This window comes from Grampus griseus (genome assembly GCF_964374135.1).
Source record: "Grampus griseus genome assembly, chromosome: 15".
NCBI classification, from domain to species: Eukaryota; Metazoa; Chordata; class Mammalia; order Artiodactyla; family Delphinidae; genus Grampus; species Grampus griseus.
The window spans coordinates 29,133,265-29,159,997 of record NC_139009.1 but is presented as its reverse complement, the minus strand read 5'-3'; the positions used below and the strand labels follow the sequence as shown (position 1 = coordinate 29,159,997).

Here is a 26,733-nt window from a genome sequence, read left to right as displayed (position 1 = left end):
GAGGACACGCCCCCTGCAGGAAGTACGTCACCCGGCCAAGCGGAAGGAAACTTTGGGCCGTGTGCGTGAGCTCTGCTTGCCATGGCGGCTGCTAAGAAACCTTTGGAGTTCCACGCCAAGCGGCCCTGGCTCCCGGAGGAAGCGGTGGAAGATCCGGACGAGGACGACGAGGATGCTAACGATGAAGCCGACGATGGGTTCTCCCTGCAGGAGGTTTTACGGCTTGGAGGCACCAAGGTAATGGCCTTGGACTCCAGGAGAAGGGAGACATAGGCGCGTGGAGTGGTCCCGCGAGTGGCGCGGGCAAGTGGCGCGGCAGCCCCCGAGCTGCAGAGTGGGAGGGCGTCGTGGACCCAGATCCCAGTTTCGAAATGTGCTCGGTGCGCTTCCCGCACTTCTTTCCCATTGCTCTTTGCAAGAGAAAAGTCGTTTAGAATTGAACGTTTTTATGCCGTGTCTTTTCTTAGGATGTAGGCGTCATCTCATTTATTGACGTAGTATAACTGGCACTCCATCAGGTCGGAGAGGACTGACCTTTTTTTTGGTCCTGACCTCGTGGTATCAGTGTTTGGAGCCCCACTGGTATTGGAATTTAACTTCTATTCTCACAAAGTACACCCACACGCTCAGTTTACGCCCAAGAAGCTCTCTGCGCTCTTGGAATTTACATCCTAATTAAGGCAAAGAAACAGTAACCAAACTTTGGAATACATTGTATATCAGACGCTGAGTGGAGAAAATTAAAACGGGGAGGGAGGATAATAAATGGAAGAGGCGTTACAGTTTTAAACGAGGTGATCGGGGGACCCATCCCCGAGTTTTCGAGCAGAAAATTGAAGGAAAGAAGGGAGTGAGCCTTTTTGGTTTTGTAGTTCCAGGAACAATAAAAATAGTGCAAGTGAGGTGAGAGGAGAGCAGTAAGAAATGAGGTCAGACGTGGAAGCAACCTAAGTGTCCATCGACAGATAAATGGATAAAGAAGATGTGGCACATATATACAATGGAATGTTACTCAGCCATGAAAAAACGAAGTTGAGTTATTTGTAATGAGGTGGATGGACCTAGAGTCTGTCATACATAGTGAAGTAAGTCAGAAGGAGAAAAACAAATACCATATGCTAAAACATATATATGGAATCTAAAAAAATAAAATGGTTCTGATGAACCTAGGTGCAGGACAGGAATAAAGACGCAGATGTAGAGAATGGACTTGAGGACACGGGGAGGGGGAAGGGTAAGCTGGGACGAAGTAAGAGAGTAGCATTGACATATATACACTACCAAATGTAAAATAGATAGTGGGAAGCAGCCACATAGCACAGGGAGATCAGCTCAGTGCTTTGTGACCACCTAGAGGGGTGGGATAGGGAGGGTGGGAGGGAGATGCAAGAGGGAGGAGATATGGGGATATATGTATATGTATAGCTGATTTACTTTGTTATACAGTAGAAACTAACACAACATTGTAAAGCAATTATACTCCAATAAAGATGTTTAAAAAAAAAAGAAATGAGGTCAGAGAGGTAAGAAGATGGGCTTATGTTCTGAATTTGATGGGAAACCTTAGAAGATTTGTAGCAAATATGTGACAGAGCTTTGCTTTTTATTAAATGTTTTGTTTTCAGACTAGACTTTCTGGGCAACATGGGGAGGGGGAGGATGAGCGATTAGAGGCAGGAGAAATGCAACTTACTGGGGCAGATTCAGTTTGCTCTGTACTTGGGTTGTATTTATTTACATCTTTATTGGAGTATAATTGCTTTACAATGGTGTGTTGGTTTCTGCTTTATAACAAAGTGAATCAGTTATACATATACATATGTTCCCATATCTCTTCCCTCTTGCGTCTCCCTTGTATTTAATTTTTGAGTACATAATGTATGCACATGTTACGAAAAGGTTTTGGTTTTTGCTTTGTTTTGTTTTGTTTAAAGGAGGGGGGTGCATGATGAAAAATCTTTCCCACTTTTATCTCCAGCCATGCAGTTTCCCTTCCAGGAAGCAATTATTTTTGTGTCTTCTATATCTTCCAAGCAAATACACACACACACCTATGTTTGTTATTTTTTACACAAAAGGTACCATACTATATAATATTTTAAGTCTTTTTTTTCTTACTGTTTTATTAGAGATCCCTGCACATCAGTATAAAGTTCTGTCTTTGGTTTTATACCCATAACATCATTTTCTTAATTTATCTAACTAGCCATTTATTGTGGATATTTAAGTTGCCAGTCTTTTGCTATTTTAAATAATGCTTCAGTAAATAACCTTGAACATATATATCTTTTTCCGCATTTTTAAGTGTATACATAACCTAAATTTATAGAAATGGAACTGCTGGGTCAAAGGATGTGTCTTGTATTTTGACTGAAGTTGACAAATTGTTCTCCATAGAAGTTGTACCAGTTTATACTTCCATCAACCATTTAGGAAAGTGCCTTTTCCTCCACCCTTTCCCCAACACCACCTGTCTTAATTTTATCTTTGCTTCTCTGGCAGATTAAAAAATAGATGTATCATTGTGGTTCTGATTTGGACTTCTTTAAATGTCAGTGAGGTTGAGCATCTTTTCACATTTTTAAAGAACCACTTTTTTTTTCTATGAACCGTTTGTTTATATCCTTTGCACATCTTTCTGTTCGTTTGTCACTTCCTTAACTGATGCATAGGAACTTTTATATTACATATTAAGCCAAATTACTTTGATATGAGTTGCCAGTTGTTTTTTCCAGCTTATTATTCGTCTTTTCAGTTTTTGTATATGTTTTGTGTGTAAGAGAATGATAAATATATCCATTCTTTTCTTTATGGACCCTGAGTTTTATGTCACATTTGGAAAGATTTTTCCCTACTCTGGAATTATTTTTTTATTATTTTTTTAATTAAAAAATTTTATTTTATTTTTATTTTTTAAAGTTATTTTTGGTACAGACCATTTTTAAAGTCTTTATTGAATTTGTCACAATATTGCTTCTGTTTTATGTTTTGGGGTTTTTTTGGCCACAAGGCATGTGGGATCTTAGCTCCCCAACCAGCAGATTGAACCCACACCCCCTGCATTGGAAGGCGAAATCTTAACCACTGGACCGCCAGGGAAGTCCCTGGAATTATTTTTTTAATTATGCTGTGCTTTCTCCTATTACTTTATGGTTTTATTTTTCACATTTAAATCTTTGATCTATCAAGTAAGTACTTTGGGTGTAGGTGGGAGCCTAGGCAATACTGTGATAACTCAATTTCATGGATAATTGATTTCAAGGATATAGGTATCAAACTAACTTTTGAGGTTTTAACTAAACTGTTGGATTTGTAACTTATTTTTAACTTATATTTTTATGCAGCAAGATTACCTTATGCTGACTGCTTTGGATGAGAATGAGGAAGTGGTGGATGGAGGCAAAAAAGGAGCAATTGATGATCTTCAGCAGGGTGAATTGGAAGCATTTATTAAGAATCTTAGTTTAGCCAAGTATGCAAAAGCTTTCTTAATTGAAGAAGATCAACCAGCTAAAAAACAAGAAGGCAGCAAAAAAGAAGCAAGAGTATCTAAAGTAGATAATAAAAAGCAAAATACAGTAGGAAGTGAAAGTAAGGTGAAAAATAAGAAGAGGCCAGAACAACATTCTGATGAGAACAGCAGTGCCATAACAAAAGCAAAGAGAGATAAGCAACAGGATATCTTTGAATTTTTTGAGAGACGGACATTGTTACTTAAGTCTGGAGGCAAATGGTATGATCTGGAGTATAGCAATGAATACTCTTTGGGACCCCAGCCTCGGGATGTTGTGTCTAAGTACAAAACCTTGGCTCAGAAGTTGTATGAACATGAAATCAACTTATTCAAAAATAAGACAAATAATCAAAAGGGAGCCTCTTCTACCTGGATGAAGGCAATTGTGTCATCAGGGACGCTAGGTGACAGAATGGCAGCCATGATTCTTCTTATTCAGGATGATGCTATTCACACACTCCAGTTTGTAGAAACTCTCCTGAACCTTGTTAAAAAGAAGGGCAGCAAACAGCAGTGCCTCATGGCTTTGGATACTTTCAAAGAGTTACTCATTACAGACCTTTTGCCAGACAGTCGAAAGCTACGGATTTTCAGCCAGCATCCTTTCAACAAACTAGAACAGTTGTCCAGTGGCAACAAGGACTCAAGAGATAGAAGACTCATATTATGGTATTTTGAACACCAGCTGAAACACTTAGTGGCTGAATTTGTGCAAGTCTTAGACACTTTAAGTCATGATTCATTAGTAACCACCAAAATTCGAGCCCTTGTAGTGGCTCATGAGCTTCTTTGTAACAAACCCGAGGAAGAAAAGGCCCTTCTTGTGCAGGTGGTAAATAAACTGGGAGATCCTCAGAACAGAATAGCCACCAAAGCCTCCCATCTATTGGAGACATTGCTTTGTAAACATCCCAATATGAAAGGAGTTGTGTGTAGTGAAGTAGAAAGACTGCTTTTCCGTTCAAATATCAGCTCCAAAGCCCAGTATTATGCAATTTGCTTTTTAAATCAAATGGCCCTCTCCCATGAAGAAAGTGAATTAGCTAACAAACTAATAACTCTTTATTTTTGTTTTTTTCGGACTTGCATCAAGAAAAAAGATATTGAGTCAAAAATGCTCAGTGCCCTTTTAACAGGAGTGAATAGGGCATATCCCTATGCCCAGACTGGTGATGACAAAGTGAGGGAGCAGGTTGACACGCTGTTCAAAGTGCTACATATGGTGAATTTTAATACCAGTGTGCAGGCTTTAATGTTGCTCTTCCAAGTAATGAATTCTCAGCAGACGATATCAGATCGATATTATGCAGCATTATATCGGTAAGTACCTACTATTCCAGTGTGTGAATGAGAAGTAATGTGGTCTAATATAACGCAGTGCCCCTCTGTGGGGCAATAGAAAGACTTAGAAAGTAGGATCTTTGGCCCCTCTCAGCAACTTGCTATTCACCAACTTTGAGTCATTTAATCTTTGGTTCCCTGTTGGGCATCTGTATTATATGTTTTGAATACGTCATTTATTATTTTTTATTTTGAGAAGTCCCCATCCTTGGTCCTGTATTTCTTTCCTCCTGTCCTTCACACAGCCATTTAGTCATTCATTCAACAAGAATTTTTTGAGTGTCAACTATGTGCTGGGCACTATTTCAGAACTCGGGATATAGCACAGTGAACAAAATTCGCACCTCTAGAGGCACTTCCGTTCAAATTGCGGAGGACAAATGGTAAACAAGAATGTTTTTAGATAGGAGGGTTGGGGGTTGCAGTTTTGGAATTTTTCTTAAATATTGGGATTAAGACTTTGGTACTAGATTTACTGAATTTTGCAACTGTCCTGCAGTGCACCCACTGAGGGCTGATATTTTGAACAGTTTGTACACTTGGGAACTGTTGAAGTACACCAACAAGCTATGTATTTCCTTCTAATTCATTTTTCTAATTTTACATACATATATCTTGTGAGAAACGTAACATAGTGGTTAATATCTTGGACCTAAGCTACATGACCTGGATTTGAATACCAGCCATTAGCTTGCTGTGTAACTTTGGACAAATTACTTAATCCTCATTAAAACCATATTGGTAAACATGATCAATCCCATTTTACTGTGCTTTTATTCATCTATAAAATGTCAAGGGAAGCACCTATCCCGTAGGGTTATTATGAAGATTACGAAACTTCCCCACAGTTACACAGCTAAAAAATGACAGAACTGGGATTTTAATAAGATTAAGGAGTTAATGTATTTGGAAACCCATGTCATCGTCAGTGTATGGTATGAATTTAACAATGCCCAACAACATAGTAAGTGCTCTGTACGTGCTGGCTGCTACCATTATCATCATCATTATTATTATTACTACTCACATACATTTCTTAAATTTAATCCTCTTAACAGCTCTCCAGGCTGTGAGGTACAATAATTTGTGCAAGGTCTCACAGACAGTATGAGGCCAAGTTAGGTGGCAAATCCAGGCCTACTGACTTGGAGTTCATGGTGTTTCATGGCCCTGATTGCACTGATACACTAAAAAGAATCTCAGAGGCCTTTCCACAACTCTTAAGAGTCTACAGTCTTTTAAAGTACCGTAACCCTAATTCCCTGGCAGTCCAGTGGTTAGGACTTGACGCTTTCACTGCCGTGGCCTGGGTTCAGTCCCTGGTTGGGGAACTAAGAATCCCGCAAGTCATACACTGTGGCCAAAAAGAAATGTTTTAATTTTTGTTTTTAAATAAAGCAGGGGCTTCCCTGGTGGCGCAGTGGTTGAGAGTCCGACTGCCGATGCAGGGGACACGGGTTCGTGCCCCGGTCCGCGAAGGTCCCACGTGCCGTGGAGCGGCTGGGCCCGTGAGCCTTGGCCGCTGAGCCTGCGCGTCCGGAGCCTGTGCTCCGCAACAGGAGAGGCCACAACAGCGAGAGGCCCGCGTACCGCAAAAAATAAATCAATAAAAATAAAGTAATAAATACTTTAAAACTTTTTTTAGTTTGGAAAGACTTCCAAGGCTGAAAATGTAGAGGTTTTAGGATTAGGTTTTTTGGTAACTTTTGAGGGTCATAAGAATTTCTCATTTTTAGAAAGTGTGTGGAATCTATTGGAAAACATATTTCTAATATCCGTTTAACATCTCAGAGTTTAACACAACAGTCTAACATCTCTGAGGAGTACATTCCTAAACTCTTTAAATTACTGTTTGTCAAGAGCTCTCACAGATGGATTCCCTCAAAGGGCTTCTAAGCCTTTTTAAAGTATTTATTTTCTCTTGGTTTTATTAAAACTCCTTTAAATAAAAATTCCCTGATATTAGTTGAGGGGTAAAAGAAATGAAGAAGTGATTTGGTTTACAAAAACGTGATTTATCAAAAACTCCAGGAACATATTCTGGGTCAAATGGTGGAGACAACAACCATCTAAATTCTCAAGTTTTTCTCTTGATGCGTAATGGAACTTATGATTTAAAATGAGTGCCAAAATGGATGGCAATGTTGAAAATTCAAATGAGAAGAGAGAAAGTGGAATAGCAAAGATTATATGAATAACATAGACTTTCTCAGAATATCACCAATAGGTACTAGAATTGTGGAACTGACAAATGGGGAAAACTAGATATGTGAGCAATATGAAAATGCCTCACAAGGTTAAATATTTTCATTTCTGGTGTTAGTAGAAAAAAATTAAAGTGCTTAGAACAAAAGGATTGATTCCACTTTTGGAGTGGTTATCTGGAGGATTGTATTAATTCTGGGTGTCCTAATGTCTGGGGGTCCAGACCATTTGGAGCATCTCTAGGATTCAGCAAACAGGATAAAGAGAGAATTTAAAAATTATTGTATGAGATAATATCTCAGTAGCCTGCAGAAGAGAGACTTTGGGGGAGAGAAGGACAAATAATAGCTATAGTAAATGGTCAAGTATTTGAAAGGCTGTCGTGTAAAAATATAATTAGGTTATTTTGTTGTGGGTTTTTTAACCAGTTTGTTGACCTATAAAATTGTATATATTTAAAGCATACAACATGAAGATTTGATACATGTATCCATTGTGATGATTACCATAATCAAGTTAATTAACACATCGATCACCTCACACACATAGTTAACTACTGGGGGGAGGGGTTGAGAATGCCTAAGATGTATTCTCAGCAAATTTCAAGTACTCGATACAGTATTATTAACTATATTCACCATGCAACTGAACGCTTACACCCTTTGACCAACATCTCCCCATTCCCCCACCCCCTACCAACCTGTTCCCTGTTTCTATGAATTTGATTTTTTTTTTAAGATTCTACATATACATGACATTAGAGTAGTTGTCTTTCTCTTTTTTTACTATGCACAATGTCCTCCAGGTTCATACATGTCACAAAAAGGGCTTCCTTCTTTCTTGTGGCTGAATAATAATCCATTGTGTGTATATACCACATCTTCATTATCCATTCATCTGTTGACACACACATAGGTTGTTTCCATACTTTGGCTATTGTGAATAATGCAGTGAATGTAGGAGTGCAGATAGCTCTTTGAGATACCGATTTCATTTCCTTTGGATATATGCCCTGAAGTGGCATTGCTGGGTCATATGATAGTTTTATTTTTAATTTGTTGAGGAGCTGCCATACTGTTATCCATAATGGCTGTAGCAATTTATATTCCTACCAACAGTGTACAAGGGTTCCATTTTTTCCACATCCTTGTCAATGTTTGTTAACTCCTGTCTTTTTTATAATAGCCATCCTAACAGGTGTGAGTTGATATCTCGACGTGATTTTGATTTCCATTTCCCTGATGATTAGTAGTGTTGAGAGCCTTTTCACGTACCTTTTGGCCATTTGTGTGTCTTCTTTGGAAAAACGTCTATTCAGGTCTTTTGCCCATTTTTAAATTGGATTATTTGGGAGTTTTTTGCTATTGTATGAGCTTCCTAATATATTTTTTATATTAACCATTTATCAGATACATGGTTTGCAAATATTTTCTTCCATTCCATATGTTGCCTTTTCATTTTGTTGATGGTTTCCCTTGTTGTGCAGAAGGCTTTTAAGTTTTATGTAGTCCCACTTGTTTACTTTGCTCTTGTTGCTTGTGTTGCTTCAGAAGGCAGTAGTAAAATTAATGGTTGGAAATTACACAGGAGCAAATTTCAGCTGTGGATAAAGAAGATGTTTTCTGGCAAAAGTGAGTTGTCCAAAATTGGATTGTGCTCCTAGAGTGAGAGTGAGCAGTCCTCAGTCACGAGAGATATTGAACAAGCACTTGCCATGGAATGAACCACTTACTCATTCAACAAATACTGAGTGCTTATTAAGTGCCAGGCACTGGGGTTACAACAGTGAATAACACAGGCACAGTCCCTGTTCCATTGGACTTTGGGGGAAAAAGAGAAAGGAAACAAAAGGTGTTAAACTATAAAGAAGATAAACGTGGGACTGAGATAGAGTATAATGGAGGAACCTATGGATGTGCAGACAGTTGGAGAATAGCATTCTGGGCACAGAATAGTGTATAGGAAGGATTTACACAGGTAGTACATTGAACAAGAGATTCTCACAATTCAGTATTCTACTATACATGTACAGTCTTCACTAGAGCCATGTGGAGGCAGCCTCTGGTCCCCCAGCTAGTAGGTAGTGATGCAAGGATAAGAACCCTGGTCTAGTTGACTGCTTTCATAGGTCAGTTTTCACTGTTTGGTTTTGGATTAGCCTTCCATGTGCAGTTCTTTATCTATATGAAAAGTTATACTGTTAGGGCTGTGCCCTGTTGGTCTAGAGAATAGAAAACCACTTGGAAAAGAGAAAAGAAACCACACACAAAAAAGAAAGTCGTGCTTCTGTGGCTTTTCTTCCCCCTGGTACTACCATCACTCTTTCAATTCTGGTCATTGACTTCCATCTTCCATCTTAGGGCAGAAATGGTCTCTTGTTCTAAAATAAGCAGCAAGGTTATTCCTGACTAAGATGAGGTTAGTAGTTGCCTCTAGTAGTTGCTGGGTATGGGGATGTTTTATGAATACACACAATCTCGTTTCTGTTTTGCAGGAAGATGCTGGATCCGGGGTTAATGTTGTGTTCTAAGCAAGCCATGTTTCTTAACCTTGTCTACAAGTCTCTGAAAGCTGACATCGTGTTGCGGAGGGTGAAGGCTTTTGTGAAGAGGTTACTTCAAGTTACATGTGAACAGATGCCGCCATTCATATGTGGAGCTTTATATCTCGTGTCTGAGATCCTTAAAGCAAAACCAGGTTTAAGAAGTCAACTAGATGATCCTCCGGTATATTTTACAATTGCTTTTTAAATTGAGTGGGTTCTGAAATATATTTGGTATTTTTCTTCTTTGCTTCAGTGACAATAACTTAGTTAGTTCTCTGGAGCAGAGTGTGAGTCCTGGAATTAGACTGACCTGGATTTTAGTCCCAGGTGTACAGTTTACTAGGTGGGCATGTTGCTTCACCCCTTTACACATAAGAAACTACCCTAAAATGTGATTATATGAGATAGTTACAGTTATAGAGCTAATAGATCTCTTAAGCCTATCTCCTCAGTTGTGAAATGGACATAATAGCACCTACCTCGTAGGGTTATTTACAACAACTCAAAAATTCATTTGAGGGCTGAATGCTTTCAAAGTCTCAGGGATTCTTGGCTCAAAACTTAACTCTGTTACATTTAGGAATAAGAATGTGGCCTCCTCTCATTCTAAATTCCATTGATGGAACTTTCACGTTTCATCAGAATTGCAATAAACAAATCTTCAAAACTACTTCACGTAATTGAATACTTTTCTCATTGATTAACCCAGATTCATTAAACCATTTTTTTTTTTAGGAGTTTGATGAGGAAGAATATTTTATTGACATAGGAGATGATGAAGAAACAGAAAAATTCACTGATGCAGATAAAGAAACAGATACAGATACCATGAAAAAAGTTGAGATGGAAGAAACTGTGTCTGAACGTCATGTGGAAACCAAAAAGTTAGAGTCTGCTTCTTGGGTGCACTTTGATAATTTGAAAGGTGAGTTTCTTAAATCTTTAAATTATTTTCTTGAATTTTTAAACCGAGGAACTGGATTCCCCTTTAATCTTAATAGAAATTAATATTATACCATTTTAGAAGTCCTCAATATTGCTTTATTTTAGATGGGAGCACTCATAACCAGATATAATTAGGATCCTAGAAGTAAATTTTTAATATAGTGAATCATTGACTTACTTATGAACAGTACTACAGATAATAAATACATCTTTTAAAATAATTTAAATCTTAGAAATTAAAGCAGATACCTTTTGGAGCTGTGAAGATTTAGTGAGAAAAATGTGGCCATGTTAGATGCACAGTAGATCTCTTTTCCTTCAGCTGAAGTGTAATAAGTTTATACTTTTGAATGAGTTTTAGTTTCTTGATCTTTATCTGTACATGTAAAGGCCTCTTGCATGGAACATATATGAAAACAACACGTGTGTACACAAAGTTTGATTTACAAAGGTATTTGGTTACATATTGTGAATAGTGAGGAACTTGTGGTTACTTTGTTCAAGCATCATGTTTACCCTCTGTAGTTCCTTAAAGTAATGTTTTAGGATTGAAAACATTCTTGATATAGAAACTATGTTTTCCATACACACAAACTGAATTAAGTCTATTAATAGACTATTAGAGCCAAAAGAAATCTTAGAAATGCAGGCTTTTCATTTGAGGCTGTAAAGAAAAGCACACTAGCCTTGAGGATCAAGAAAGGTGCCAGACCCATTTCTTCAAACTTGTTGTGGGACTCTGGTTCAAATTATTTCATCTCTCTGAACTTTAGTTTGCTTGTGAAGTATAAAAGAGAAATATGGTAGCCACCAGGAAGTTTTTAAAAGAATCCATCAGTTGCCCTGAAGGCTAAATTGGGAATAATCCTTTAGAAGGATGACAAGCACGTGCATTGTGAAGTAGACAGTTCCTTGCGTGTTCTGAAGTTTCCTTGTTTTACATTTTCTAATCCGGAATTGCTAAAAACATGAAGAAGATAATATAAAACCTGTTCCAAGTGAGACTTACTTCTGGGCATAATTTAATGACAAACATTCAGTGTACTGTAAAGCTCCAAAAGAATTTAGACCTGTTTCATCTTCAGGTCATTTGTCATCTTAACACTTATGACCTAATTGACCGAGAAATGGGTACCTATTTGAAAGGGGATAAATTTTGAAGGGGAGCTTTTAGTAGTTGGGATAAATATGCTGCCTGGTTTACTCAATAGCAAATGCTAGCTTAGGTACCAAGATAAATTCTGGTGGCTTGGAGTTTTTATTCTAGGTAGGATGCCTGGCTAACTAAAAATGCTGATACTTAATAATTGTCAGTGACAGCATTGATCCCGGTGGGTGTAGTGACCTCTTGGGCTAGGAATAGAGCATTTGAGAAATACTATATTTGTGTTCTCAGGTGGCAAACAGTTAAACACATATGATCCATTCAGTAGAAACCCTTTGTTCTGTGGAGCTGAAAATACAAGTCTTTGGGAACTCAAAAAGGTAAAATAATTTCAAATTGTCTCTTAATTCAACTGTGCTATATATTTGCCCCCATGGATTTAACACCTTGAAGTTTCCATTTTTCTTATAAGTGATAAATATAGGAGTTTAGTTATTTAGACATTAATTGGCAGAAGAAAGTAATTTGAAGTATGTCACCTGGCTGTAATGCCTTATAACCCATATTTCTGTTGCCTCTGAAAAACATTAAATTTACACATTTCTACATTCACGTGTAGAAAATCTTAAATAATGTGCATGCAAAATAAGGATGTTATACATGGCTATAAGTAAATTTTGCTTTTTGTAAGCACACTATTGCATACAATGGCTCTGTAAAATGGCTAAATTTTGCTTTATGCATTAGATATCTCTGAAAGGTTTTGTGATAATAGAACTTTTTGCAAGCAAAGTTACTTTTTAAATATGTGAGAGGAACGCATATTTCTAATAAGCTTTCTATGATTTTTTTTGCTAAAGCAAGTGTCTACCCATGCAGACTCCTGTGGGTCCCTGACACCTTGTTAGCGAGTCTGCAAAGTCACAACTACTTTCATAGTGATACCAGGACATTATTTGCCTTTGTCACTATTGACAGTGGCGCTGATGGTATTAAAGAAATGGATAAAACTGCTGGTGCCTTAAAGCAAATACAGACAGTAGTACCAAGCTGCACTCATGGGCATTACATTCTTCATTGCCATATACTTGCAGCCGGGGAAAAAAGCCAGTATCACATAAGAATGATGAGGCAGGAAAAACTGTTGATTTTATTATCTTGACTCCAAAGTACATACATGTCTTTTTAATGTTCTGTGTGTATATATATAAAACAAGAACACATAACACACTCTGCTGCAGACCTAAGTATGAGGGTTGTCTCATGTCTCAACGAAAAGTGCCTGTGTAGTTGTTGGAAACTCAGCTAAGCTGTCTGGCTGACAGGCTGGTCACTCAGACTTGGGTATTTGGGAGATATTTTCTTGAAAATGAATGACGTGAACCTGTTACTTCAATCAAAACAGCTGACAGTATGTGTTGTCAATGATAAAGTTCAAGTTTTTAAGCAAAGGTTAAAATTTTAGAACTCCTGTAACCACCATCTTGAGCTTAACAGTTTCTCGATACCTTTTCTGATTGAAAGGAGTGGTGATACTAACAATGTGATTTTTGTGATACTGAATGAAATGTGACCAGCATTTGGAAGAATTGCATAACTCACAAAGTCAGTATTTTCCATATGACTAATACACAGTGTTATGAAGTCAAGCATGGATAAAAGATCCATTCACTGTAGACCAGTTAATTTTAAGTAGCAAGTACCAAAAGCTGATTGATAGGGTTTCAGATTCCATACTGCAACTAATCTTCAATTTTTATATAGTATCAAAGGAAAAAAACCCACAATTATATGAAAGACTATTGGTTAATCCTCTTTTTTCCAACTATATATCTGTGTGAAGCCAGATTTTCTTCATATACTTCAACTAAAATAACATGGAATACAGAAGCAGATATGAGAATCCACTTATGTTAAACCAGACATTAAATAGATTTGTAAAACTGTAAAATAATGCTACGTTTATCACTAATATTTATTCTGAAAGTTATTTTTCATAAAACATTTATATTAATATGTAATAGGTTTATTGTTAATTTTTTTTATTTTTAAAATTTTCTTATTTTTGGCTGTGTTGGGTCTTTGTTGCTGTGCACAGGCTTTCTCTAGTTGCGGCGAGTGGGGGTTACTCTTTGTTGAGGTGCACAGGCTTCTCATTGCGGTGGCTTCTCTTGTTGTGGAGCACAGGCTCTAGGTGCACGGACTTCAGTGGTTGCAGCACGCTGGCTCAGTAGTTGTGGCTCGTGGGCTCTAGACCACAGGCTCAATAGTTGCGACACACGGGCTTAGTTGCTCCACAGCATGTGGGATCTTCTTGGATCAGGGCTCGAACCTGTGTCCCCTACATTGGCAGGCAGATTCTTAACCACTGCACCACCAGGGAAGCCCTATTGTTAATTTTAAATGAACTATAAGTGTTTAAAATTTTTCTGTTGTAATTTCTAATAAGGTAAATATCAATAGATATATCCCACTTAAATTACGGAAGCTCTTGAGGTCCTTGATTTTTAAGTATATAAAGTGTTCCTGAGACCAAAATTTTGAATCACTCTTCTGATGTATCGGCTTAAGTTTCAGTTTTTTGTATTTTCTTAAATAATCTGCAACTGTGGTAGGAGTTGACCTTACTTCACATTTTTCTTTTTAGCTTTCTGAGCATTTTCATCCCTCTGTGGCCCTTTTTGCAAAGACTATCCTTCAGGTAAGTCTCAAATATTCAGAAGACAAGAAATTAAAGAAAATAATCCAGTTTTAGATAATAATTAGTCAGTGTTTACTAGATAGAATCGTGTACATTTTTCTGCTGTTGTAAAGGAGCAATGACTTGTTTGATACAGAGCAGCAGATAATTCTTCCCACTCTGAGATGAATGGAAATATAGGATATTACAAAACCACAAGAGTTATTTACTACATCCTGGCTTTGCTCCTGAAGAAAGATTGCCCTCCCCTTTCCCTTTTGTCGTGTTTGCCAGTCGGGGTTTGGTTCCTGGTTAATGGTTAGATAACCTACATAATACTATTTGACTATTCATAAAATCAGCAGTGCATTGTAGAATATGTATGAGTGTGTGTTTAATTTCTTCAAGAAAAGAATAACATGCATGAGAGGGATATTTGAAGGGTCTTTTATTGCGTATTTGTGCCTTCGAAGCAATGTAATAGATGTTTATGCTTTTCTTCTTGTTTTTTCTCTGGATGTATATATATAATTTCTTAATTCCCTCCCCCTACCTTTCAGGGAAATTATGTTGAGTATTCAGGGGATCCACTACAGGATTTCACACTAATGAGATTCTTGGATCGATTTGTATACCGAAATCCAAAGCCACATAAAGGGAAAGGTACGCTTCTCTTTGATGAATTTTTTGGCTTTCCCTGTTAATATTCAATAAACAACATGAGCATATATAACTAGGTTTTACATTACACTGTCTTGATTTTACATTTCAGAAAACACAGACAGTGTTGTGATGCAGCCAAAAAGAAAACATTTTATGAAGGATATTCGTAGTCTTGCTGGTAAGTATAAAGCCTGGACGGTTGAACCTGACAACAGTACAAGTCAGTAACACATAAATTGTGTTATTCTTTGCTCTACTTTATCAGAATAAAACCTAAGCACCAGAGATATTATCCATCTTTGTTGCCAAGATTGGTACGCATTTTCAAGTTTACTGAGATTGGGCCTTTTTTTTTTCCCAGAAAATTTCAAACATATCCAAAGCATATATACACAAGTGATATGATGGACCCCACCCCACCCCACCCCTAACCATCACCCATCTTCAACAATTAGCATTTGCCATTCTTGTATCATCTATAGGTAAAGCTATAGCTTTATCAGTGACACTGCCCCCGCCACCCCCCATATATAATTACCTTTTACAGCTCAGATCGTTTTAAGCTCTCTAATGGGCTTGGTGGAAATACCCACAACAGATTTTGTCACAGAGCCTCATTTTAAACTTCTTTCAACAGGTATTTAGTACCAATCTTGTGGATCTAATTCTGCTTTTGTATTCACAGCAGGTATTTCTTTACATACTAGATCCCAGCTCCTTTTTTTTCACAGTCTAGGGTTCAGTTGCAACTTATAAATCATTTAATTTCTAATTAACTTACATCACAGAGGTCCAGAGACAAAAGGACTTGCCCAAAGTTAGAGTTGGAATCAGAAGCCAAATACTCTTTTAACCAAGATGAGCCTGAAATTTTTATTCTGATGAGGAAACACTAATATATTGTAGTTCCTTATTCTTGTTTCTTAGTTTTCCTCAGTATTAAGTTAAATTGTGGATACTTCTGTGTTTGCTTCCTATTCCCAGAATGGCAGGCATTGTTGTCATTTTTCCAAGGTGAAAAATGACGAGTTTAAAGTGATTATTAAGAGAACTCTTTTGAGTCTTTGTTTCTCTTGAAATTTGGATCCTGGATGCAATTGGAGGACAAGAGAACCCTGTTCTTTCACTGTGACGCACTGATGGCTACAAACTGTATTGTAGCCGATGAAGTTTCAAATGTTGGTTTTCCTCCACACAGACTTTTCTAGAGGTTGTCCTTCGCACTATAAGATGCCTTCTGTCCAGGGACTTCCCTGGTGGCGCAGTGGTTAAGAATCTGCCTGCCAGTGCAGGGGACACGGGTTCAAGCCCTGGTCCAGGAAGATCCCACATGCCACAGAGCAACTAAGTCTGTGCGCCACAACTACTGAGCCTGCGCTCTAGAGCCCATGAGCCACAACTACTGAGCCTGCATGTCTAGAGCCTGTGCTCCGCAACAAGTGAAGCCACCACAGTGAGAAGCCCACGCATCGTAACGAAGAGTAGCCCCTGCTCGTTGTATCTAGAGAAAGCCCGCGCATAGCAATGAAGACCCAACACAGCCAATAAATAAATAAATAAATTTATAAGATGCCTTCTGTTCAACTTCCTCACATTATGAGACTTTAGAGAGATTCTAAAGAATTATAGGTATTCTGTATTTAGTCTTAAGAGCTTGAATAACATAAAAAGAATTACTTAAATAAAATTCTTAACTTGTTTTCCTAGTTAACAGTAAGGAGTTCCTTGCAAAAGAAGAAAGTCAAATACCAGAGGATGAAGTGTTTTTCTACAGGTAATATATTTAATACTGTTTCATTTGGAGAACTGTTAAATTTAAAATTTTTAGATTCCATAAATGCTTTGTTAACATAGGCCTATCTTGAAAAGGGCGAACGATATGTCAATCCATTTTTGTGAGGGGAGTTTAGAAATGTCATTTTGCTAATGTTGAGATGTATAAATGAAACTAAAACAAGTAAATTTGAGGGTTTTGTTTTTAATAATTTAGCATAAATTTTAAGAACCTTGACTTTGAAAAAAGTTTTTTTACTCTAGTAATTTTCTTACAGGCTTAAATCTGTAACTCATGAGTTATTTGTCCAAAACATGGCTCTGCGTAGAATTAGCAAAACACTGCACTACTATGGAGATAAGTCCTAAACCTACTAGTATTAAAACTAATGCCTTGTAATAGTAAAGGAACTATTATCTCATCTGGTTGATTGGGTAATTGGGTTCGATTTGGTTTGCTCCTTTTTTTTTTTGGCAGCACTGGATCTTCGTTGCTGTGTGCGGGCTTTCTCTAGCTGCAGCGAGGGCTACTCCTCGTTGCGGTGCGCGGGCTTCTCATTGCAGAGCACAGGCTCTAGGTGCACGGGCTCAGTAGTTGTGGCGCACAGGCTTAGTTCCTCTGCGACATGTGGGATCTTCCTGGACCAGGGCTTGAATCCGTGTCCCCTGCATTGGAAGGTGGATTCCCAACCACTGCGCCACCAGGGAAGTCCCTGGTTTGCTTTTTTAAAAAATTTTTTGTGTAAACAATTTTGAGGCTATGATCCCATCTGCAGAATGCTGTTTCACTGTACCCTGATAGAAGAAAAAGTCTAACTGATAAAATACTGTGATTACAGGTCATTTAGAGCCCCAGTTTCTAATATTCGAATACTTGTATCATTGCAGTCGTGCTGATGCTAAAACAACCTTTTACGGTGCCATTTAATTAAGACGAGTTAAGGTGTTTTTATGAAGAACCAAGCCTAAATCATTGAAATTTACTATACTTCACGTTTCAAAAGTTTTGAACTGTTTTGAATTCAAAACTAGTTTTTCTATAATAAATACAGATTTTAGTCATTTATATCCAGCTGAGTTAACAGTTTTTACACTTGTTTGTGACACTGGCCATAGGTGCTTTGATTATAGTAAAATGGGCCCTATGATAAAACTATCAAATATATAACATGCATTTTATTTTAGGTATTATAAAAAAGTTGCTAGTGTTAAACTGAAACAAAAATGGAATGAAGATGAAGAAAGTATAGAAGATGTGGATGATGAGGAATTTGAAAAGATGATTGGTAATTTGTTTACCTTTATAATCCACAGAGTTAGAAAAATTTTATTGGAATTTAGACTGAAAATAAAATGGGAAATTAGATAAGCTTACATTGAGCTCACATGTTGCATATCATATTACACCTACTAAAAATAAGCACATAAATAGTTCTAATGGAGTAAAAAGGTCTGCAATTGCTAAATATTGTTTTATTTGATATTTTCCCTCTTTCCGTAAAAGAACTGTAGAAAGAAGCTAAAATTAACTGGAACGCATTTAGTTTAGGGATTTAGTTAAGGTCAGCATATTCATGGGTTTGTTTAGATTAATAAAACACCATCAGTGTCAAATGTATATCATTTTGGTGTTTACTTATCATGAACAGCCAAATCATGATGTGTTGATTGATTCAAATATAAGACATGTCAACTCTGTTATTCCTTGCTACGTCTTACAATTTGTATATTGTTCTCTGGCAGACACGTTTGAAGATGATAATTGTTTCACCTCTGGAAAGGATGACCTTGACTTTGCTAGGTAAAATACTTTTCTTCAGTTCTTTTAACTTTTCCCAGCATTTCTCAAATTATTGTCCCTCGGAACAGTGGAGCACAGGAATATGTGTTGTATAGGAGAAAGGTATTAGGTATTGAAGGAAGTTTGGGAAGTGGACACAGTTCTTTCATTTTGGACCTTTATAATGCCCGTTAGTATATTAAATAAAGGCTCTGAGCTGTCTGTCACTCTCCTTTGAATTCTGTTAACAGCCTAATGCCCTGCTGGTCACCAAAACATCCTTGAGAAAACAAAGTTCTCTTTTACATTTCAAGTTGTTGTTTTTCTTCAGCAACATGAAGAAGAAAGCAAAAGGAGCTAAGGATGACTTAGAAGATGAAGATTCAGAAGATGAGGACCTTGGTAATTTGGATGATGATGAAGTTTCCTTAGGAAGTATGAATAAAGAATTTAGTGAAATTGAGGAAGATGGAGGAACATTCATGGATGTGTTAGATGATGAAAATGAGGGCATTCCAGGTAAACTTTTAAAATATAAGACAAAAACAAACGAGCTTTCTTCCTCAGCATAGGCTAGTTTTTCTGTTGAAGGCTTTTTAATATTACCCTGTATTCAGATTAATACTCAGATCAGACAGAAATTTAAAGAGGACCTTTTTTCTCCTCTCATTTGAAACTGAAGGGTTTTTTTGTTATTGTTTTATCAGCAGTTGAGTTTCTGTTTTGGGCTTTTATTTTAATCAGCAGTGAGGCTATCTGTGCTATACCTGTCGAGCTGTTATATTGCCTTTTTAAAATGTTGGTAATGGTAATTTGTAGTTTTTAAAAGTTAATCAATATTCATCATCATAGCCCTATAGCAGTTCTACTGTTTTCTTAAATTGCTTAATAACAGCGGTGTTTTTTTTGGTAACAGAACTTGATGATGATGTCAGCTTCAAAGTCAATAGTAAGAAAAGCAAGAGAAAAGGTGCAAATGATTTTGACTTTGCTGGGTCATTTCAAGGTAAGAAAATGTATTGAGTCTCTTTTAAACCTAAGCAATGAGTATGGGAAAGCTATTGTTCATTATCATTTTGGGAAATTAACTTTTCTAATGGATAAGAAGTCTTAAACATATTTTTAATATATGAAAAACGTTGTTTCTCACATCCACCTTCAATTATTTTTTCTTCCCAAATTCACTCCTCTCATTTAAATAGCTCTAGATCATCATTTCATTCATGTTTAAACCATTCAATAATACGTAAGCCATGGATTTTCCATAGACACCTGTTGCCTTTTTCCTTTTCTCTATCAACTCTTATCCTTCCCATTTGACCCATCTAAAAACCCATGCTCTTTATTAACTTCATTTTCCTTTTTTAATGAGATCTGCCGTGACAAAATGATTATAACCTCAAAAATATATAAAACAGATAGGAATTTTTAAAGTATATGGTAACAGATTATGTCTTTTAGTGTAATTTCTATGGTGCTAATAAAAGGAAAAAAGTACTGTATCAGGTGACAATATTAAGTTTTTGGTAAAAATGTAGAAAGCACAATAAATGTTTTATGACGAATTTTATTCCAAAGTGGCTCTAGTAGAGACATTGATGTAGAGTTTTAAGTATTGTTTCAGGTAAAGTGAAAATGGATAAAAGCAATATTTTTAGTTAATATAGTTTTAGATAGTGTGAGTTAAAATGTAATAAACATTAATGAACTTACTTAGAAAACAGAAACAGACTCACAGGCATAGAAGAAAAACTTGTGGTACCAAAGGGCAAAGGAGAGGAGGATAAATTGGATAAACAAGGTCCTACTGTATAGCACAGGGTACTATATTCAATGTCTTCTAATAAACTATAATGGAAAAGAAAAAATGTAATAAATATTAAAAATAGATATTTTACTATATCATCTATTTTGAAAGGTTTATATGTTAAGAATTATAGGGGAGTTTTTTTTAAAGAACAGGTTTATTTTGAGTAGTAAACAAAACTCCATTTATCACATCATAAACAAACCTTCCATCAGTTTCTTAGAACGAAACCTCTGACTTAGAGTTTACACTTAAATAGTCTAAAATCCATCCATGTCAACTTTAGAATTGTAATCTTGCCTGATACTGTGAAATAGGACGAACTTTGATCGATGGTCAAATCTGAAAGACAAGAAGACACTGTTGTCACCTGAACAGTCCTATTTAGGATATTAACTTAAAAAAAAAAAACCTTATACTAACTTTTGAGTTATTTTTCTGTCTTTAAATGCCAGCTACCTAATGATACTAGAAGATAATTGTAATTGTGTGTTTTAACCCAAATATATATTTTTAACAAAACTATGTTGAAGATTATATTTATCCAAAATCATTGGATTTACAATTTAATAATCTAGACTTATACTTTTTTTTAAGGACCAAGGAAAAAAAAAAGAAATTTCAATGACTCCAACCTATTTGTATCTGCTGAAGAGGTAAGGCTAATGTACTACTTTAAGCACTTAGCTATTCTATTGATATTGTTTTTTAAGTTTTCTAATACATGCATCCCCCCCTTTTTCTTTCAAAGTTTGGCCACCTGTTGGATGAAAATACGGGATCCAAGTTTGATAACATTGGCATGAATGCCATGGCTAACAAAGATAATGCAAGTAAGTAACTTGAATTTTTATTTAGGTTTTAACTTCGAATTAGGTTAACTAACTTAGGCTTTAACTTAGAATTTCTGAAAATCTGAATATTTCTGGAGGACCTTTTTTTGTCGTTTTTTTTGTTTTTTTTTTGTTTTTGCGGTACGTGGGCCTCTCACTGTTGCGGCCTCTCCCGTTGTGGAGCACAGGCTCCGGACGCGCAGGTTCAGCGGCCATGGCTCGTGGGCCCAGCCGCTCTGCGGCATGTGGGATCTTCCCGGACTGGGGCACGAACCCGTGTCCCCTGCATCAGCAGGCGGACTCTCAACCACTGCACCACCAGGGAAGCCCTGGAGGACCTTTTTATAGTAAGAAGGGATAAATGGTTCCTCACAACCTGAAAAGAATGGCTTTTTCACCTCTGTCTGCAGAGCACATGGGATTAAAAAGTATTTATACTACAGAAAAAGACTACAGCCTACAAAAGTTACTTTTTTTTTTATGGAAGCAGGTTATTTTTATATAATATGAATTTGCTAAGTAACTTTATAAATATAGGCATTTTAATTATTTCTGATATTGATAGTTACTGGCTGCTCTTCTTTCACCAGTAAGTGTTCAGGGGAAATAAAATCTGTGAAGCATTTGTTCCTTTGCTGTAAATAGTAAATCTTTGACGGTAAATATGGAAGGAAAGCAACAACCGAGGAGGGGTTTACATAGTGGATGGGAAATGACTGTAGGTCATGGCAGACTGGAAGTTCCTGTTAGGATGTTTGGTGGGGCCTCCAAGAGTCTACAATGTGCTTATCTTTTTTCTCCCTCCTCAAAGGTCTCAAACAGCTTAGGTGGGAGGCTGAACGCGATGACTGGTTACACAACAGAGATGTGAAAAGCATCATCAAGAGGAAGAAAAATTTTAGAAAGAAGAGGCCAAAAACCACTCAAAAAATTAAAAAGCAAAGAAAATGAGTGTTTTCTAAGTAAATTACAAGTTAAAATTCTACTTACTCCTAATTTTTGCTGTTCAGCCATTTTTCTTGATCTTGCTCTCTGATGCCATACATTCCAGAGTGTTCAATGGATTTGTAATAAACTATAAATAGAAATAGCTGTCATTTATGAAATCATGTAAAAGTGTTAAAATTAAACTATATTGAGAAAAAAATCAAGATTTTTTCCCCTTATTTCTACATGGTAAAATGAAAAGGATGACAGTAGGATACATGTGTTGTATATAAGCTCTAGCATCTCTGCTAATCATTGTAATGAACACTATTTACTAAGCATTGCTTTATACCAGATACTGTGTGAAGTAATTACATAATGTTATCTTGTTTAATCCTTACAACAATTCATGAGATGGGCATCATTATCTCTACTTGATGAGAAAGAAAAAGCTCGTTCGCAAACCAGAGATTGGTTTTAAGTTTTAAGCTGTGGATTTGATTCCATCACACTCAGATATGTCTCATTCCAAAGTCTACATTCTTAACCCACTGGAAGAATTACGAATCCAGCCCATTAGCTGGATTCACCCATTGGCTAACTGGGATGAGAATTTTCTCCACTGTGTTCTCAGAAGGAGTGAAAATAGAAATGAACAGTATTTTTGGAAACTGGCATCACAAAATTAAGAAGCCATTTAGCCCGTAATTGGTCATAAAGAAACAATTTATAAAGGTTACCTGAAGAAGTTGTTTTGTACTCTTAATTTCACTTAAGGAAAAACATACCTTCCAAGATGAAAGGGAATTTCTTGCTCATTGTTTGCCTGAAATCTAAAGAAAAGTCTTAAAATTAGGCATGATTAGAAATTCATTGTTTTAACACATGGAGCCATAATTTAGTGCTAGCTTTAGGGTCTATAAGATAGGAATCCTATTAGAAATTTGTGTTAAAGTCCTTGGTAATCCAGGAACTGTATCTTTTTAAATAGGGTGTAAATTGCACTTAAACCTTATATGTAGCCTTCCCTAGTTATTTTGGAGTTTTTAAAACTTGGCCTATATATATGATGTAATTTATTTTGAAATGGTACTTAAAAGCAAATTTTCAGTGTTAATGTGAAATTCCCTTGTGTAATTTTATAAACTTTTTATGGATGCCATTTTACCTTTTTAGAGAATTAGACGTAAGACTTCACTACACCCAATTTTTGAAGTGATCTTAAACTTTACTTTCCTTTTAAATACTGTTTGGATGTTTTCTTTTATGCCCTTCCATCCGTTAAGAAGGCAAATGACAAGTTTCAAAGATGGCCACCACCCCAGGACTACTATTCCCTGCTTTAGGGAAAGAGAAAGTAGCACTTTCTGATTTTAAAAGTTGAAGGCGCTAATATAAAATTTCCCCCACAAAATGACAAAGCACTTTTGGTGATGGCCAGTGGCATGGGAAAGGCTTTTAGTGGCTAGTATTGATGCAGAGGAAGCACTCTGCTAGCTTGAGAAACTGGTTACTTGACAATTCAGCTATGCTACCTCTTGCTTTTTCAGTCTTACCAAACAATGAGGTGTAATGGGCAGGCTGGATTTTTTCCATCTGTGCTAAGCCAGACCAAGGACACTGCTCTATGCCCCTCATTAGTAAAATCCATGGAAGTATGAAACATTTTCCCTAGTCTACAAACAATTTTTTTTTTTTAGGGAGAAGAGTAATTTATTCTATAATAATTAACACCTAGCTTCTTCCCCTTGTGCCTATAAAATGGCTAATATCAATACACTGAATCTGAAAAGGCAGTTTCTCTAAAGAAGCCATTTAACCTAAAATGCATTAGCAAACTGTACACCCCCCTACAAAACACTAATTTCTGAATTATGATTACCTTGGCTTGTGTTCATCTTTTTAAACAAAAAATATGCTCCAAAAACGCCCACAAGTTCAGCTACTAAAACTCCTTTAAAGATCTTCTTTGCCAGTGGATCCATAGTACGGGCCATCCTAAGTTTAACAATAACAAATAAATGTAAACCTGAATAAGCATATACAAGCTTAGTATCACTTCTATAAAAATAACTCCCAATTCATTCCCATAGTTTGAATGATTATATAGGAATAAAACCCTAAAGTTACCGTATCCTTAGTTGTATTAGACATGTCTCACTTTCCTAGTTTTCAACCTCCATGCCTAAGGGGCACAAGTGAACCAAAGACATGATTGGAGAAAGCACAGCGCGGAGACAAAATGGAAGGCATTGTGAAAGGAACTAACAGTTTATGGAACTGAGATTTTTAAATTGCTTAAGAATATAGAATGGTGGGAGTTAGGGTAAAACTTTTTCTTAGCTGAACTAGGAATTAAATAAGATATGATCTAATGGGCACAATATGTGAAGTTCTTTATGAAGTACCCTACAAAAGTATGGTTATTCTGCAAGTCGTTGTACATGTTTTATAGCTAGAAGTTTTCATTTATTTATACAACATACTGAACTATGTGCCACAGTTCTGGGCATTTTATATAAAGTTGAGCAATAAACTGGTTCTTGTTCCTGAGGAGCTGCTATTCTAAGCTGCAAACTAATTACGTCACACAAAGGGCTTGTTAGAAATGCACATTCTTGGGCCTCAGAGAGCAATTCCCCAATCCCCAGGTTCTGATTCAGCAACTCTAGGGTTGGTGCCCAGTAATCTGCCCTTTTGCAGGCAACTCCAAGTGACTTGTATACAAGAGGCCTCTGGACCACATGAGGGAACACTGACCACCATCACCCAGTAAGTGGCAAAACTAGACTTCAAATCTTGATTCTCTTCCTATAATTAAAATAAAAGCCAGTAAGAACGAAGGGCTTAAGTCTTTATTCTCTTTCACTAAAGCAAAAGCTAACAAGGAAAGGGCTATATAACAAGTGAAGAAAATAGCATATATGACTTACTGAATATATGAAATGTAAACCCAAGTTGTTGGTTTTTTTTTTTTCCTTTTGGCTGTGCCCATCAAAGTCAGGAAGGACAGGAGAACAGTGGTTTTTAAACTCAGGATTTCAACACTGTCCTGTGTATGCTCTGTAACACTTTTCCATTCTCCGTGTGAGGTGGCACCTCCTCTCTAATACTCTACAGCTCCAGCTCTCCCGCTCATTCCATTCAATTTTAACTCCTTTTCGCAATGTCTGAGGGTGGGCATAATTAAATACCCTACTTTGGTAGGATTATCCTACTAATATTGTAACCAGGTGTCCCTCCCCGCCAGCCCCCAGGTTCCCTTCTCTCATTTTGATAATGTGATCACCCTAGGGACTAAAAGATTAAAACTTTATTATTCTTACCTAAGAGAAGTGAAGTGGAGGGAGTTAAAAAAGAACTTACACATAACCAAGAGGCGGTGAGGGAGTGGGAGACTTGTTTTGCTTTGTCTACTACTATGCTGTACATAACTGACAGGAAATAAGCCATGATCAGTACAGGGAGCTCTCCTGGGGTTATTTTTAATGTTCAAAGGGTGAAACACAAAACAAAACAAAGCCTGCCTGCAGTCAGATCCACAGTGTAAGGACTCCAAGTAGAATTCTGCTTTGTTTTGTTGGGAGGGAGAGAGGATAAGGGTTCAAAAAACAAAGTCCAAGTAACTGTATAGTAAAGCATTTACCTTTCTTAAAAACGGATATACATACATTTTACATTCCAAGTCCCTCAACTTCAGAAAAGGTGTTTATAATGACTGATAAAACCCATTTGATAAAGACCACCAAAGGCAGAGCCATCCACGACAGGTTACTAACGGGCAGAGACGGAGTTAAGACTAGACAAGATTTTGGAGAAGGATGGAACTCAGGTGAAGTTTAAAATAAAGCAGTCCTTTGATGGGCTCGAAGAAAAGCAGGGCTGTGTGTCATGAGGTTACATCACACTGGGCTGAGAAGCTGACTTAGGGTGCACAAGCTTAAGACAAATGTGCAATGTTTGCGTCCGAAAACGCCTCGTCTATGCACCAAAGCTGGAGATCGACGCGGCTCAGCATCTCCAGGCAACATTTCAAACAGCGAGGTCTTTCCTCACACTCCAGATGTGGGACAAGGTCTCCCTGCTACGACCCCGGGTTCAATTACAAGGGCACTTTTTCCAGGTTCCCACGGTCAAGCGCCAAGCAACCACCGACGCCTCCGAGAGTGGCCTCGGGGAGGCTACCCGCGATCCTCAGCCCCTCGCGGCCTCCGCATCTCCGGTGCCCCGGCTCCAGCCAGCTCCCCAGCTCCCCCGGTTCCCCCCCACACCCAGCTTCTCGCCCCCACCCGGGCTCCCAGCCAGGCGCCGACACACGCGCAGCGCAAGCAGCACTGCACCGGTGCCGCGCCAAGGTCATTGAGCGACCCGGAAACACTCGGGCCGGGCCGGCGCCCCTCCGGCGGACGGATACAGTGACACCGAGTGTTCTTCGTATCGCCCCAGAACTCTGCCGAGGTCCCCCCAAAAGCCTGCTCTGCTCCCCGCTCTGAAGACCTGCCAAGGGAGGCAGCTGAGCGAGCAAGAGACCCGCACGTGTACCTTACCTGAGGCACGTACTCGCCGGGCTGCGCAAGCTCCAGGGCTGGCAGAGCCCCGCCCCTCCCGGGTTGGG

The 26,733-nt window shown here is 37.6% G+C and overlaps 2 protein-coding genes across 4 annotated transcripts; one reads left to right on the top strand and one right to left on the bottom strand.

The window, feature by feature from the left end:
- Positions 1–52: 52 nt before the first annotated feature.
- CEBPZ (CCAAT enhancer binding protein zeta) lies at positions 53–22,142 on the top strand (the record flags this gene model as incomplete). 2 transcript variants are annotated; one of them, XM_082672869.1, is made up of 16 exons in its annotated part: positions 53–237; positions 3,345–4,834; positions 9,555–9,786; positions 10,341–10,530; positions 11,947–12,035; positions 14,303–14,356; positions 14,896–14,998; positions 15,108–15,176; positions 16,706–16,772; positions 17,957–18,057; positions 18,515–18,572; positions 18,883–18,953; positions 19,468–19,557; positions 20,956–21,014; positions 21,110–21,191; positions 22,003–22,142. In XM_082672869.1, the coding sequence occupies exons 1-16, from the start codon at positions 82–84 to the stop codon at positions 22,140–22,142; spliced, it is 3,051 nt and encodes a 1,016-aa protein (XP_082528995.1). In that variant the 5' UTR covers positions 53–81. The 2 variants fall into 2 exon arrangements, with proteins under 2 accessions (XP_082528995.1, XP_082528994.1); XM_082672868.1 differs by having other exon boundaries at positions 18,883–19,070.
- CEBPZOS (CEBPZ opposite strand) lies at positions 20,158–26,733 on the bottom strand. 2 transcript variants are annotated; one of them, XM_082672077.1, is made up of 5 exons: positions 26,666–26,733; positions 24,001–24,116; positions 22,907–22,951; positions 22,182–22,266; positions 20,158–20,700 (listed from the first exon to the last, which is right to left on the bottom strand). In XM_082672077.1, the coding sequence occupies exons 2-4, from the start codon at positions 24,113–24,115 to the stop codon at positions 22,184–22,186; spliced, it is 243 nt and encodes an 80-aa protein (XP_082528203.1). In that variant the 5' UTR covers position 24,116; positions 26,666–26,733; the 3' UTR covers positions 20,158–20,700; positions 22,182–22,183. The 2 variants fall into 2 exon arrangements, with proteins under 2 accessions (XP_082528203.1, XP_082528202.1); XM_082672076.1 differs by lacking the exon at positions 20,158–20,700 and having other exon boundaries at positions 22,056–22,266.

Coding starts and splice junctions, on each gene's coding strand:
- CEBPZOS (XM_082672077.1), bottom strand. CDS start 24,115: ATGGCCCGTACTATGGATCCACTGGCAAAGAAGATCTTTAAAGGAGTT. Junction 22,952..24,000: donor AAAGATGAACACAAGCCAAG/GTAATCATAATT, acceptor ACTTTTCTTTAG/ATTTCAGGCAAACAATGAGC. Junction 22,267..22,906: donor ATTCCCTTTCATCTTGGAAG/GTATGTTTTTCC, acceptor TTCTATTTATAG/TTTATTACAAATCCATTGAA.